The 15,377-nt window shown below is 40.2% G+C and overlaps 1 protein-coding gene across 1 annotated transcript; it reads right to left on the bottom strand.

Moving 5' to 3' along the window:
• Nucleotides 1-5,838: 5,838 nt before the first annotated feature.
• On the bottom strand, nt 5,839-15,008 carry LOC137290437 (tartrate-resistant acid phosphatase type 5-like). Its single transcript, XM_067821368.1, has 6 exons — nt 14,800-15,008; nt 12,050-12,255; nt 11,489-11,613; nt 11,110-11,310; nt 8,022-8,169; nt 5,839-7,324 (listed from the first exon to the last, which is right to left on the bottom strand). The coding sequence occupies exons 1-6, from the start codon at nt 14,846-14,848 to the stop codon at nt 7,076-7,078; spliced, it is 978 nt and encodes a 325-aa protein (XP_067677469.1). The 5' UTR covers nt 14,849-15,008; the 3' UTR covers nt 5,839-7,075.
• Nucleotides 15,009-15,377: the final 369 nt, after the last annotated feature.

Below are 15,377 nucleotides of genomic sequence, written 5' to 3'. Positions count from 1 at the left end.
AGGTTCACACTGATATCTACTTACACAGTTTTGCATCAATCCTGAGTCAGCTAACATTTCATTGTTTCATATAAGTAGATATGACAGCTGAACAGAAAGTGTATACATGTCCTTCCAAAATATACTATTAACCCTTAAGGTGCCCTCAACTAAAATCACTAAACACTTTCTGTATATCTTACCTGACAATACCTTTAACTTCAAACCGGAGCTCAAGTAACTACCAGTTACGTAAATTTGGTAATAACCAAAGAGGTGAGAATGACCTTTGTTAAATTCAGTTTTTTCAAATTTGATAGTGTCGGACTAGTCAAACATGCAGAATTACCCCAGGTATGAAAAAGAAACTGCTACAATTTCTTTGAGAGACACAAAATAGGTTCAGCCTTACAGAGCACAGGCGAACTGCAGGGTTGCGCTGCATAGAGAAAATGGCCAGTATTCTTATATGCTAGCGAAGCGAGCAAAGGTTGGCAACGTACTTTCCTCGCTTCGGTTCGAAAAATATTTTTCATGTCAAAATAAAATATCGCCACCATCAAAGGTATACACTAATTTCTTCACTGGGTTGTGCTCTCACATTCCCAACCCCATATTGAACAATTACTCACGTGAAATATGTTTTGTTCAACATTTAAAGAACAACTCGTGGTATATCAGACCGCCCTTCGCCTCCTTATTTATGTGGAATAGATATTACGAAAATTCTAACAATAGAGAAGACAGATAAGGCAAATAAACTCCAACAGGTTCATGATAAAATTAGGCAATATGGTATTTCTTTTTTATTTCTGCTTGTTCTTGTTCCGTCACTCCGTTCAGCCGGAATCTGGCAGGAGGGTAATGGAGGCGAAGAACTATCTGAATACCACGAGTGGCGCCTGAAATATTGAATAAAACATATTTCACTGAAGAAATCAGTGTATACCTTTGATGGTGGCGATATTTTATTTTGACATGAAATATATTTTTAGATCCGACGCGAGGGACGTACGTTGCCAACCTTTTGCTCGCTTCGCTATAAGAAGACTTGTCATATTCTCTATGCTGCGCAACCCCATTTACTTTACAGTTTGCCTGTGTCAAGAGGCACCTGATGATGACGGTGACAGAAATCAAGGAGATCGTGATGCATCAGTTCCCAGCAGGGGCGTAATCAGTAAAATACACTGTGAGCAAAACTGATGAAATATTTTGAAAACAGGGAGACTATATTATCTTACAGTAAAACATTCTTCTGAACCCGAGATAAAGTTAAGACAAACATAAGGAATATAGCCGAACATGTTGACCATGAAAATATACTCCAATCTAGCTAACCCTGACCATGTAAATATTATAATACAGTTACTGTAGATCATCCAGTATCGAAACCGGCGGACCCAGACTTCAGATTTGTCAGTTCTACCGGCTCACCAGAGACAGTAGATGGTTTCTGAGTGTCTGATTTACAGTTGGTGAGTTATCAATGCATTACTCAGACAAAGCTATTTGATCATAATGTATTTGGAAACAATGGGTACTATTGTCAGGTATAACGGGTGTTTCAGTCATTTTGGTTGTTTAACGAAGTAACAATCACTTGTTGGTGAACGTTTTCCAGATTTCCCACCACTCTTTTATGCATACATAACAAAAACCCACAATGCTGAAGAGGTGAAATAATAGATATAAATAATAGAATAGATTATCGATGCTGTCTGTAGACTAAGCGATTTTGGACTGAAGCGCCAGCATGTTTTCAGTCATAACGTTCAGCATAGAGTAGACAGAGGCATGTTTTATCGATAACTGATCCTCGAAACACGTTGTGTTCGGACGCCACGGTACTACACCAGAAACCGCCCAGGAAACATGACAACGAATTGAACGTATTTTTTAAACATCATCAATCACATTTTTTTGTTTTCAATTCTGAAGTGTACTCACGTGCTTTCCGTGGTACGCTGCAGCTACGCTACTGTATAGTAACTCTGTCTGAACTGACCATTGACCAACTAAATCACGCTTTTGTGATTATAACATTTCCACTTGTGACTATTTCTTCATGCATGATGCCAATAATTACATACCAAACGTCGCCATGCTCTAATCATATGCCTCCGCAATGATTCCAACGTGGACTTTGCAGGGGGATGGCTAAAGATAAGTCCATGTTATCCATGGATAGGAAAATAAACTATGACACACTGCCATTCCTATACAGTCTATTTTCAGATTGTGTTTCAATTAATAATTCACCAAATACTATCTTTCACATAAGTTGTGTGAAATACTGATACCAGTGATCCATAATATGTACTAGGGTTTGCGTGGCAATAAATCATATCTCGGTGAAAGAATCCCAATAACATCACTACACCACTCACGACTAACGCAGCATTGTCTGTCTTGCAACTATGAGTTCATTTTTACCAATGTTTATTAATTTTGTAATCAGTACAATACCAAGAGATTCAGTTATGTACAGCAGGAAGTGATTTCCGCATTCTGGTTGTTATCAACACTGACATGAACAATTCTCTATCAGCAGGTTGATAGGGATATCCATTGGCAATTTCACTCTCTCCATAAAAATCCAATATGAAAGGCTAAGTTCTGAATTAATGTTGTCCGTTTTACTCTTAACCGTTAAAGTTAAGAGGCATGTGACAAACGGTATTACACAGACAATACTCCAATATATGACTTACTGCAATGTTCTACAGTCTAAGTGTTGTTGTAGATACATTGCTAGGTCACTGGAGGTAATATAAGGCGTTTATACCACCCAGCCAATGACGTCGTTGACGTCAGATGTATTGACAGCAGATAGATAAATCCTCCATGTAAACCCCCAAGCGTCTATACTACGGACAAAGATAATGTGGACAAGTGTATTTCCAGGCGTTCGGGATTGCAGAAAATGGGGAAATTGTAAGTCAGTAAATATATGTACTGTTATGGCTTTCATTCTGTCCTAGTCTTTAACGTCTGATTTACAATTTTGTCACATTTCGTTTTTCCCCCACATTGACTTGTGACGTTAAGTCCTTGACGTCCGCGAGAAGAGTAATTTTAAGTTCCACCGAGGAGATATGTTTTCTGGTTTACGTTACTTTAGTTTGGAAGCGTTTTTCTTTGAATGGGTGTATGGGTCTGTTGCTTGTGTTCGGTGTTATTCTTTAGAACCAGTGACGAGTTCCTCCTGTGTTCGAGTAGCAGCTAATGGGGCAATGAACAGTCGGCATTGAGAGTGCCAGAAATAACTTGATCTACAAATTTCATGATCTGCGGAAATGATACGACACATGTGTATATTCGGTTTCCGTATTTCACTTGGTAAATCATAGGTTTGATTACAAACTGTGCTGTAAAAACTGTGAATGAAAAGTGTTCGTAATTAGCGTTACTCAGCGTATATACAGTCTCAGTGACTGGAGCCTGTGAGGAATATCCTGAGAGTCCAGTATGCATACATAGGTATGAATGTTGCGTTAATAAGCTGACATTTATTCGTGGTATGACTTGTTGAGTTAACCCTTGGGGTAAGTCCCACTACAGTTTGGCTGGTTTGAATACAGAAGGTGGGCTCACTAGACTGTAGAGTTTAATTGTTGTCCTTTTCATTCAGCAACATTTGATAAATAGTTTCAGGGCGATGCTCGTTTCATTCATAGGGATTAATCCTAGCTATCTAGGCCTATCATCATGCCGACAGTCTATCATTTCTGTTGAAAAGTAGTGTTGTGCACTACGCTTATCCCATTCTGTTGATGCACCAAACAGGCGTTACGTTGTCCGACTGAATCACTGGTTGTTCGGAAAGACAAGGGCGGACAGACGCTGGAACTCCTGCAGTGGTCACAGATGCAGTTGACCGCGGGAAGTAAGAGCCTGGTCTGGCATTAAATACCCAGACGTTATTGCCGCTGTCGTACAAGCCGCCGCTGTCTGAGTGCCAATGAAACTTGCCGCTGTATCTTCGAATGCAATCGTCAATGTATACTTCCTATTTTTCACTGGGGACCACTGGACCACTGGGCTTGTGTTTGATGCCTTTATTTACCGTCACTTGCCAACACATGCGCCATAAACATATCTGTAATTAGTGAAATTACCCGACGTAACTGAGCCGTCACTGCCAGCATGGTGTGTGTCAAGCACATGGCACATGCATCTTTTATAGCACCTCAGTGCACACACTGCAGGAGCAGCATGTGCCAGAGCCCCGGATGCACCCGCTGGCAGCCAGCGCAACTGTACGGCAAGCTCTTAGGGACAAAATTGTTAATTTGTGATGGGTGTTATATAAAATGAGCAATATAAAAAATGCAACCTGTGACAAATGGATAGGTGATTAAAGATATATAACAACCCTCCAAGAGTTTTATAATGATGGTAGAAAAACGTTTCTGTCGAACAATAGGATGTCTGCTTTCGTGGGAAACAGAGAACGGCCTCAGCTGGGTGTCACATGTACAGCTAAGGAAAGATGCATGACATGTTTGGGTGAGTTGTTACAAGAGGCGGGAAACTTTATATTGGTCATTTCCACACCATATATGAGAATGTGGACAATGTTAGACAGGATAAGTTTAAATGCATACTATAATGAGATGCTCAAAGTTTTGTTTTTTATGAAAACATACGGAAAGCACTGTACTGTCTCAAAAACGAGGCAAAACTGGCGCGATGGTTATGAAAAGATTGGACATGCACAAAATAGAGGTAAATCTATCCACTTCTGCCTTGTCTTAACCATCATCATCCTTTCCTATGATCACCTACCACTGCAGCAAATATGGCCTTGTCTGCCGATCCTCTCATACATCTGGTTCAGTATGATGTATGGGAGGAGCGGCAGACAGGATCATGTTTACTCAACCAGATATATGAGAAGGGCGGCAGACAGGATCATGTTTACTGAACCAGATGTATGAGAGGGGCGGTAGATGGGGCCGTATTTACTGAACTAGATGTATGGGAGGAGCGGCAGACAGGATCATGTTTACTCAACCAGATGTATGAGACAGGATCCTGTCTACCGCTCCTCATACATCTGGTTGAGTAGACATGATCCAGTCTGCCGGTCCTTTCATACATCTGGTTGAGTAAACATGATCCTGTCTGCCACTCCTCTCATACATCTGGTTCAGTAAATACGCCCCCATCTACCGCCCCTCTCATACATCTGGTTCAGTAAACATGATCCTGTCTACCGCCCCTCTCATATATCTGGTTCAGTAAACATGATCCTGTCTACCGCTCCTCATACATCTGGTTGAGTAGACATGATCCGGTCTGCCGGTCCTTTCATACATCTGGTTGAGTAAACATGATCCTGTCTGCCACTCCTCCCATACATCTAGTTCAGTAAATACGGCCCCATCTACCGCCCCTCTCATACATCTGGTTCAGTAAACATGATCCTGTCTACCGCCCCTCTCATATATCTGGTTCAGTAAACATGATCCTGTCTGCCGCCCTTCTCATATATCTGGTTGAGTAAACATGATCCTGTCTGCCACTCCTCGTACATCTGGTTGAGTAAACATGATCCGGTCTGCCACTCCTCTCATACATCTGGTTCAGTAAATATGGCATTGTCTACCGCCCCTCTCATACATCTGGTTCAGTAAACATGATCCTGTCCACCGCCCCTCTCATACATCTGGTTCAGTAAATATGGCATTGTCTGCCACCCCTCTCATATATCTGGTTCAGTAAACATGATCCTGTCTACCGCCCTTGTCATACATCTGGTTCAGTAAATATGGCCTTGTCTGCCGCCCCTCTCATGTATCTGGTTCATTTCTACACACATGCTCACCATCTCATACAACAAACTACAGTTCATTTAATCTCATTTCTTTATTTCATTCATTTTAAGAAAAATTAAAAAAATAAATATGTTAAAATAGCACTATCATCCTTTTACTCGACATGAGCAATTACTTCCTGAACAAGATAACAAACACATGACAAGACAAACATCCAGCACATCTCTAACTCAACTGATCTAGTGACCTTACTGCACTGCAGACCCTTGTATTTGAGGCCTCACTTGTGAGGTGTTAGTTCATATAATAATTTCTCCACCAGAGTGTTTGCCATTCTTGTGAAATATTGAGGTGTTTTTTAATTAATTACAGAATTTTGCTATGTTCTGTTTCACTGGTTAAAGAGAAAAAAGTAACCAAAATTGTCTTGATATTGATTGTAAGCAGTCTAAATACATTTATGAAAATAGCTATAAATAACTTTCTGAATTTCCTCAATTATAACGCAGCACATGAGAGTAGCCATTTTCCTGGGTTAATATTTAGAGTGCACAACCAGATGTGGACAACCAAGGGCAATAACTCTTAGCTATCTTAATAGTGTGACCGCCATTCATCCATCTAATACACAAGTGATGCTCAACAAATCATGGTTGGGAGAGTTCAATAACAATGCAGTATTACATGATCATTCCCTGGACACAGTAATTAGCAGTTGGAGTCACACATCTATCAACCCGAGCTAAATACTGTATTCAGATACTTTCATTAACTGTTAAATTCACATGCAGCAATATTCTTTCTTTTGGACATCACTGGAATGAATATTAAAATGTTTTTTAAGAACAAGTTTTATCAAATAAATAACAGCATTGGTAAACATGGTAAACTGAGCACATCCTTGACAGTATGTAACTCATATCTCCATTCTGTACATAGCTGTGCATAACCAAGACTCTTTGACGATCACAGCATTGTTTTGAACAGTGTCTGAACATCTAAAACACACATTACTAAATGGCATCATCCAATGAAAATCTACTCTTGAAATATACCTGCTAAATAAAGCCAGCATGATATGTTTTTGAGTGATTTATTGCAAATTGTTGGTTTAAAAATGACATCCAATCTCAAATATTTCAAAAGAATCTTCCATGTTTGAATAAGATCGATTTGAAAACAAAGAAACTAAAAATTCTGGCCTAAATCCTGGATGTGGTGACATCTGGAACAAGGCTTTGGTGACAAGTATGTCCTGGGTGTTTACCATAACAGACAGGAGATATGAAAAACAGCATGATGCAGATATACTCTTACTGTTTCCTTGGGAGTATGACTGTCTCGTAGAGGACATCACCATTGGCCTGCATGTAGGTGACTGTCATGTTCTGTGGGGTGGCCTCAGCGTACACGAAGCCCCCCTTAGAGAAGGCATCAGCCCAGTGGAACTTGGAGATACCAGCTGGAACAGTGTCCTTGTGGGCAGTACTGGGGTCCACAAAGTTGGCGGACCCAGACAGGATGAAGTCCAGGGTCAGCCCGTCCTTCGTCTCTTGTAGGTGCTGGAAGGAAAAGTTAGGCAACATCAGCCTCCACACAACACATTTATCATTCATTCAGCAGTGCATGTGCATGTGAAGTGTGTTTGCTAACAAATGTGGGTCTCAACATGCCGTGTCACATGGGGTTGACTTCACTGTCCTATTAAGCAGACAGGTGACAATATAACACATACTATTCAAATCAACTTTAATCTCACCTCTCTTACAAACCTCAGTTTACAACTGTAATCTTCAGTGTATATTATGGCCACGTCCACACATAGGTCCGTTAGCCTTGCAAGTATATAGGTTACCTGAAGGTTATGGCCACGTCCACACATATGTCCGTTAGCCTTGTAAGTATATAGGTTACCTGAAGGTTATGCTCTTGTCCACACATAGGTCCGTTAGGCTTGTAAGAATGTGGTTACCTGAAGGTTATGGTCATGTCCACACATAGGTCCGTTAGGCTTGTAAGAATGTGGGTTACCTGTAGGTGATGGTCATGTCCACACATATGTCCGTTAGCCTGGTAAGAATGTGGGTTACCTGAAGGTTATGGTCATGTCCACACATAGGTCCGTTAGCCTGGTAAGAATGTGTGTTACCTGAAGGTGATGATCATGTCCACATGTCATATAGCCCTGAATGTATGTGGCTAACCTTTAGGATGTGGTCATGTCCACATATCAGTTAGCCCTGAATATATATGGGTTACCTGAAGGTTGTGGTCGTGTCCACACATATGTCCAGTAGCCCTGTATTTCTGAAGCATGGGCAGGAGTCCATCAACGAGGCAGTCAGTGGGGCCGTGCTCCGCGATGGAGTACACAGGAAAGTGGCCAGCAGTGAACAGGTATGTGGCTCTGGAAGAGCAGCACAACACATTATGGCTTGTAAATAATTTGTATGTTGTATATCATCCCGCCCAGTATATAAATTGTATGCTGTATATCGCCCAGGCCTGTAAATAATTTGTATGTTGTATATCACCCAGTATAAATTGTATGCTGTATATCACCCAGGCCTGTAATAGTGTATATAACTTGTACGCTGTATATCACCCAGGCCTGTAAATAATTTGTATGTTGTATATCACCCAGTCCAGTATATAAATCGTATGTTGTATATCACCTAGCCCCGTTTATTTGTTAGTTGAAATGTTTTGGAGTAGATTACTAGTTTTAACTTTGTTTCTGCGATATTCTAGTTGCAGTTACAGTGCTTTGTTAACAGGATTTTTATAACTTTCCTTTAATTATTATAAATATATAACTTGATATAGGGCTGACATACTGATGATGTGCCTGACAATGTAAATTCACTAACTGTATGATGTACATCACCCAGCCCTCCATATTATTTGTATGTTGCATATGACATGTTTCTGTCTATTAATCACCCAACCTTTGTATCTTTATGATGAATGAAATTTACAATAAAATATTTCATAAATATTTTTTGAATAGCGAGATCCAATGCAACCTGCAGTTACTTCCCTTTACCCAACTGTGCATGGTGATAAAACATCACTGGAGACATTGATGACAAAACATCACTGGTGACATTGGTGACAAAACATCATTAGACATTATGATTTACAGATACAGTCATCAGGTGTTCCTCCCCGATGTGTGGGTGATCTAGTTTTGAAGATACTTTTCATGGCTAGAATCATAATCAAAACAAAAAGAACACAAACTAGGATACAATCGTACGGAATCTGTACAAATAACGAATGTCTCAAGAAGAGCTCATGTTAAGGTCTGGCAATTTTGGTCTATTTCGCCATAACAAATGTGAAGAATATTGGATGAAATGTTGAACAGAACTGATAAGATTCATTACATATTTAACTCCAGATTTACAAACAGCATTTTCAAACAGGACAGTTATATAACAGGGCAAACATGCATACATGTTGAATGTCATGGATTCCATACTGAATGTCCTGTTTTGTTGATCTGTGGAGCCATGCATTACACGTCACCCATGCTTCCATATTCTATGTTGAAAATCCTTGTTTTCTTGGAGCTATGGAGCTATACATTAGGCCTACCCCATGTGTCTGTGTGTTGAATGTCCTGTTTTGTTGATCTGTGGAGCCATGCATTACATGTCACCCATGCTTCCATATTCTATGTTGAAAATCCTTGTTTTGTTGGAGCTATGGAGCTATACATTAGGCCTATCCCATGTGTCTGTGTTGAATGTCCATGTTTTGTTGATCTATGGAGCCATGCATTACATGTCACCCATGCTTCCATATTCTATGTTGAAAATCCTTGTTTTGTTGGAGCTATGGAGCTATACATTAGGCCTATCCCATGTGTCTGAGTTGAATGTCCATGTTTTGTTGATCTATGGAGCCATGCATTACATGTCACCCATGCTTCCATATTCTATATTGAAAACCCTTGTTTTCTTGGAGCTATGGAGCTATGGAGCTATACATTAGGCCTACCCCATGTGTCTGTGTTGAATGTCCATGTTTTGTTGATCTGTGGAGCCATGCATTACATGTCACCCATGCTTCCATATTCTATGTTGAAAATCCTTGTTTTGTTGGAGCTATGGAGCTATACATTAGGCCTACCCCATGTGTCTGTGTTGAATGTCCATGTTTTGTTGATCTGTGGAGCCATGCATTACATGTCACCCATGCTTCCATATTCTATGTTGAAAATCCTTGTTTTCTTGGAGCTATGGAGCTATACATTAGGCCTATCCCATGTGTCTGTGTTGAATGTCCATGTTTTGTTGATCTGTGGAGCCATGCATTACAAGTCACCCATGCTTCCATATTCTATGTTGAAAATCCTTGTTTTGTTGGAGCTATGGAGCTATACATTAGGCCTACCCCATGTGTCTGTGTTGAATGTCCATGTTTTGTTGATCTGTGGAGCCATGCATTACAAGTCACCCATGCTTCCATATTCTATGTTGAAAATCCTTGTTTTGTTGGAGCTATGGAGCTATACATTAGGCCTACCCCATGTGTCTGTGTTGAATGTCCATGTTTTGTTGATCTGTGGAGCCATGCATTACATGTCACCCATGCTTCCATATTCTATGTTGAAAATCCTTGTTTTCTTGGAGCTATGGAGCTATACATTAGGCCTACCCCATGTGTCTGTGTTGAATGTCCATGTTTTGTTGATCTGTGGAGCCATGCATTACATGTCACCCATGCTTCCATATTCTATGTTGAAAATCCTTGTTTTGTTGGAGCTATGGAGCTATACATTAGGCCTACCCCATGTGTCTGTGTTGAATGTCCATGTTTTGTTGATCTGTGGAGCCATGCATTACATGTCACCCATGCTTCCATATTCTATATTGAAAACCCTTGTTTTCTTGGAGCTATGGAGCTATGGAGCTATGGAGCTATACATTAGGCCTACCCCATGTGTCTGTGTTGAATGTCCATGTTTTGTTGATCTGTGGAGCCATGCATTACATGTCACCCATGCTTCCATATTCTATGTTGAAAATCCTTGTTTTGTTGGAGCTATGGAGCTATACATTAGGCCTACCCCATGTGTCTGTGTTGAATGTCCATGTTTTCTTGGAGATATTCAGTCATACATTAGGCCTACCACATGTGTCTGTGTTGAATGCCCATGTTTTCTTGGAGCTATGGAGCCATACATTAGGCCTACCCCATGTGTCTGTGTTGAATGTCCATGTTTTCTTGGAGATGTTCAGTCATTGATTACGCTTCACCCATTATGTCTGTGTTCTATGCTGAATGTCCCTGTCTTGTTGGAGCTATGGAGCCATGTGTTAGACGTTGTATCACCCACTTGCTGGCTGCTAGTGTCTTGTCAATCCACTGCCACTGGGTTTCCGCAAATTCAGCATCCGATGGCCCCCGGGGCTGCAGGCCATGGAAGTCATCTGCAACATTGCCACACAGTGTCACGGTGTCGGTCATCACAAAGTCTATGGTGGCATCACTGTTAGGAATGTCGAAAGTCAGTGGGTAGAAAAAGTAGGGATAGTTCCTGAAAAGAAAACTTCATGTCTAGAATGCTTACAAAAAACAAACTGTAACAGAATTATTCATTACGAATGTGTGACTTTTATAGAGGGAATTTTTACAAATGAATGCTAATGCTAATATGAAAAACATTAACAGAGTTACAAAACATGCTGGAGATATCAAGGTAATAACTGACACACCATCGCCTGGAGACTTGAGAGTAGGCAATCTGTGCTGACACATTGCCATTGTGGTCGTGGTTTCCTGCCACAAGGTACCATGGGACTTGCAGAGAGGGCGCTGTGTACACTTGCTCAAACGTGAACTGTTTCAACAATAACATTGTGTTAGAATTATGATTATTTCTTTACTGTTTCCTGTTAAGTGACTCAAGTGTATTCATTAACTTATATATTACACCTGTTCCACTTAACTGGTCAATTCCATATCATCATATACAACACATACTAAATTATAAATACCTAGGGCACACTGACGAGGGACACATGCACAATTTCAAACTGTGCTGTTGGCAAGCTATTTCTACAAAGACATAACTTTTCTTTTAAACCTAAATTAGGAAAGTCATATTCCAAATTCCAAAACTTGCTGCAGACTTTGAATCAGTTATCAGCATCTCAATGATGACATTACATTTTCAGCAGTGTATAAACTGGAATCACTGTCTTGTACTTTGTGTTTCAACTTGCAAGTGGCTCAGATGGTGAAGGTAGCACCATCTGACAAATATCTTGCCTGACCTTGAAGCGTGGGTCATCAACATTCGTCACGCCATCATAGTAAAAATTATCGCCGAGCTCCATGATGAACGAGACTCCATACTTGTCAGCAATAGTGGCCATTTCCTGTGATGTTCCAAGTTCCACAGGAGTTATATATGGGTAGGTAGGCAGTCCTCCCATGTCTCCAATCACCAGGAAGCGCAGGCTCTCAACAGCCAGGCTCCCTGTAAATGACATTCATACAAATAACAGCACAAAGACAAACTTGCCATTAGCATGATGAAATACTACACAATCCATGAACAGATTAAACTCAGTTTGTTTAAATTAAAATGGCATAACTTGGTCTCAGGTTTCTGATGACTATAAACTGAACCAGAATTCAAACCACACTGTAAATGCATTTGCCATTGTGTCCCATAGTCACAAGTCAACATCTATGAAGATTTAAAACATATTTTCACCAAATGAACATTAGAAAAACATTTCCTATCACTCAAGTACAAGTTGTGCAATGTCTGCTGTAATCTGTCCATTTTCATGATTAAACTTTAATTTAAACCTGGGACTTGTAACAACAAGAAAGATGAACAATACACATAACAATCCAGCATCCTGTTTTCACCTGGGGGAATCATCTTTAATGGTCAGTAGTATCAGAGGATCTGTTATTCGCTCATGATTAAAACACTGAACTCTCTTTGAAGGTTTAGACATCATATACAGTCACCTGTTCTGAATATAATATATGGTAAAGATGTTGAAAAACCTGAATGTAAAGTCTAAGAGCTGAAGAACAAACCATTTCTTACACGAATCAGCATAAAGAGTATCATGGTAGTGCAGACAGGTGCAGATTCAGTGCTTGTTATCAGTGGTGCTCATCCCCTCCTTCTCCCCGAAAAAAAAATCCCTGAGGACCATTACCCCTCAAATTTTGGACTCCATGATATGCCCGTACTTCTCTAAAACCTTTCATCCGCCCCTGGGTAGGGAAATAGGGGTTGGGTACCAAGCTAAAACATTTGGACAGGTCCCTGTGTTTTCAGGAAGTGTCTATCAAATAGAGATTCATAGCAATTATAATTCCTTAATCAGTATATGCATTGCATGTGTTTAGAGTGGTTATGTGGCAATATATGTTCTAATGTTGTTTCCAACTGCAAAATATATATAGAGATGACATCACCATGATGACTAGCTGATGACCTCAGCTGCAAATGTGGTGTTAACCCCTCCATCCAAAAAATATGTCAAATGGTGGATGACAAATAGAAGGCAATGAAAAATACTGTGACAATGCTGTGTTTTAAACCTATTAATGTCAAGCACATTAATGCTACTTTATCATAATTTAGAACACAACTAGCAATCAAACTTTCTTATTTACAGCCCCATTTCCCCTCCACTGATATGTACTTGGACTACTTCTGTCCATCTGACTCAGTATATTTGTTAAATGGGCTCCAGTGGTCCTTGGAATTACTGAAAGTAACTTTAATAATATGTATGTTGTTCTGTCTCTCCTATTTTTAGTAATTCATTGTAAATATTTGGCTTGACTGATACACCATTGCAGGGAACCGCCATCGTTCTGTGTTATGAACACTCTCAAGAATCTCAAAGTCAACAGTTAATTACAGGCACATTCATAATCAAAACTGAGCTGCTTTTCACACTTTTATTCTTTTTTTTTTCTTACTATATTGGCAACTTGGAGGATGACATCAGTGAATATGCTTGTCACATTAACTGGTAGCAGTTGTCATACATTGTCACATGTTGACAGATTAATGCCTCTGAACTTCTCAGCATACTAAATATCTCAAACATATTCGTTTCAGTTCCCAGGTGACTCAGTGTTGTGAATTCATTGTAGCATTGTTGTAATGTGGAGGTATGTGGTCTTGTGCACAGAACTCAGGTCACAATGAGATGAAGTCAAGCAACTTTGGGCTGGGAAAGTCCTTGGGTGGGTGACCATCTTTGGCAGGTTGGCACCTGAGAGTTTCTAAAACCTCAGTCCTGCCCCACAATGAAGCACATGAGACATATGGTCTCACTGTAGGCAAGTGAGTATTGTTCAACATTGTCTGTCAACCCAGCAGAAAATGGGTACCCAGTGGGATAAATCATGTAGCCACTAACCTTCTAGCGCCTAACAGGCAGCTTGGGTTACGTGGGGTAGTGATAATCAGATTTTTCGAGCATTAATTGTGCATGGAATATTGCCCATGATAAATGGACTATTATAAATACTTCTATAATGTACAAGCGAGGTTTTGAGATTGGGGTATAAAGCCCGAACATGATCCACAACAATCATTCAGAGTGACCAGGTATCCAGTAACAGTTCCTCACCTCTCTTGGTGAAGTGAATGCGACCCAACAGATGTTTTGCTTACGTAAAACTGAAGACATGACAGTAGTGAAACATGTTTCCAAAACTGCATTTAAATCAAATAGACAAACACTGGCCAGAATTGTTCAGGTAGTATGGATTACAATTGCTTGTTTCATTCATGTTACATCTGTGAAAGGAGGAATCAATGAGTGTCAAATATCCATAACGTAAAGTTCCCTTCCGTGATAATAAGATAATGATTTTTATGGAGAAGCTCATGTTGTTTGTTTTGTTTTCGACGGAACGTACTCCTTGGCCCTTTCTGCCTCGCTGCACCGACCCACCTACTGACAACAACAACATGACCTGTTGAGGCTAGTTTGGAAAACTACTGGTGTACGTGTGAATATCAACAAAAGTTTACCTGTAACACAGACACAAAGTACAGACACAATGCTAGTTATTCTCGCCATGGCCTCGCTTCAAATGCTTGTGTAAATGTGCCAAAAATGCACGCACTAGATGATAGCAGACTGTCAATGATACTCTTGACAAAGTTCAAACTCCAAACTTGTTTATGACAGTCGCGTTACGTGCGCCATTTTGGATATCACATGATGCAAGTCACGTGGTCCAGCAATGTATACCATTCCGGAAAGGCGCGAGCGATGGGCGGGTTGTGGTATAAAGCGCGCCCATTTCAAACGTCAACAACGGCATGCTTATAAAATCTGGCTCTTTCGCTCTCTAATCAAATATATCAAATGCTGTCTGTATCCTATAAGCTGAGAATAAGAGATATTAGTAGATGTAGGGCGGATGGATCAAATTCAATACACAAAGGTCAAATGTAGCAAACTGTTTTATTTTGGAAATACACTTCAACAGAAGTATGAAACTGGCTGACTTTATTTTGAAGTAGAAAAAGATGTTCGTCATCTAACGTGCTGACAGTGGAAAATAGCTGTCAGACTTCCTCCCAAGATGGCATTTAACAGTCTC

This window comes from Haliotis asinina, chromosome 7, assembly GCF_037392515.1.
Source record: "Haliotis asinina isolate JCU_RB_2024 chromosome 7, JCU_Hal_asi_v2, whole genome shotgun sequence".
Lineage (NCBI taxonomy): Eukaryota > Metazoa > Mollusca > Gastropoda > Lepetellida > Haliotidae > Haliotis > Haliotis asinina.
The sequence above is the reverse complement of the archived record's forward strand: the minus strand, read 5'-3'. Positions and strand labels throughout refer to the sequence as shown.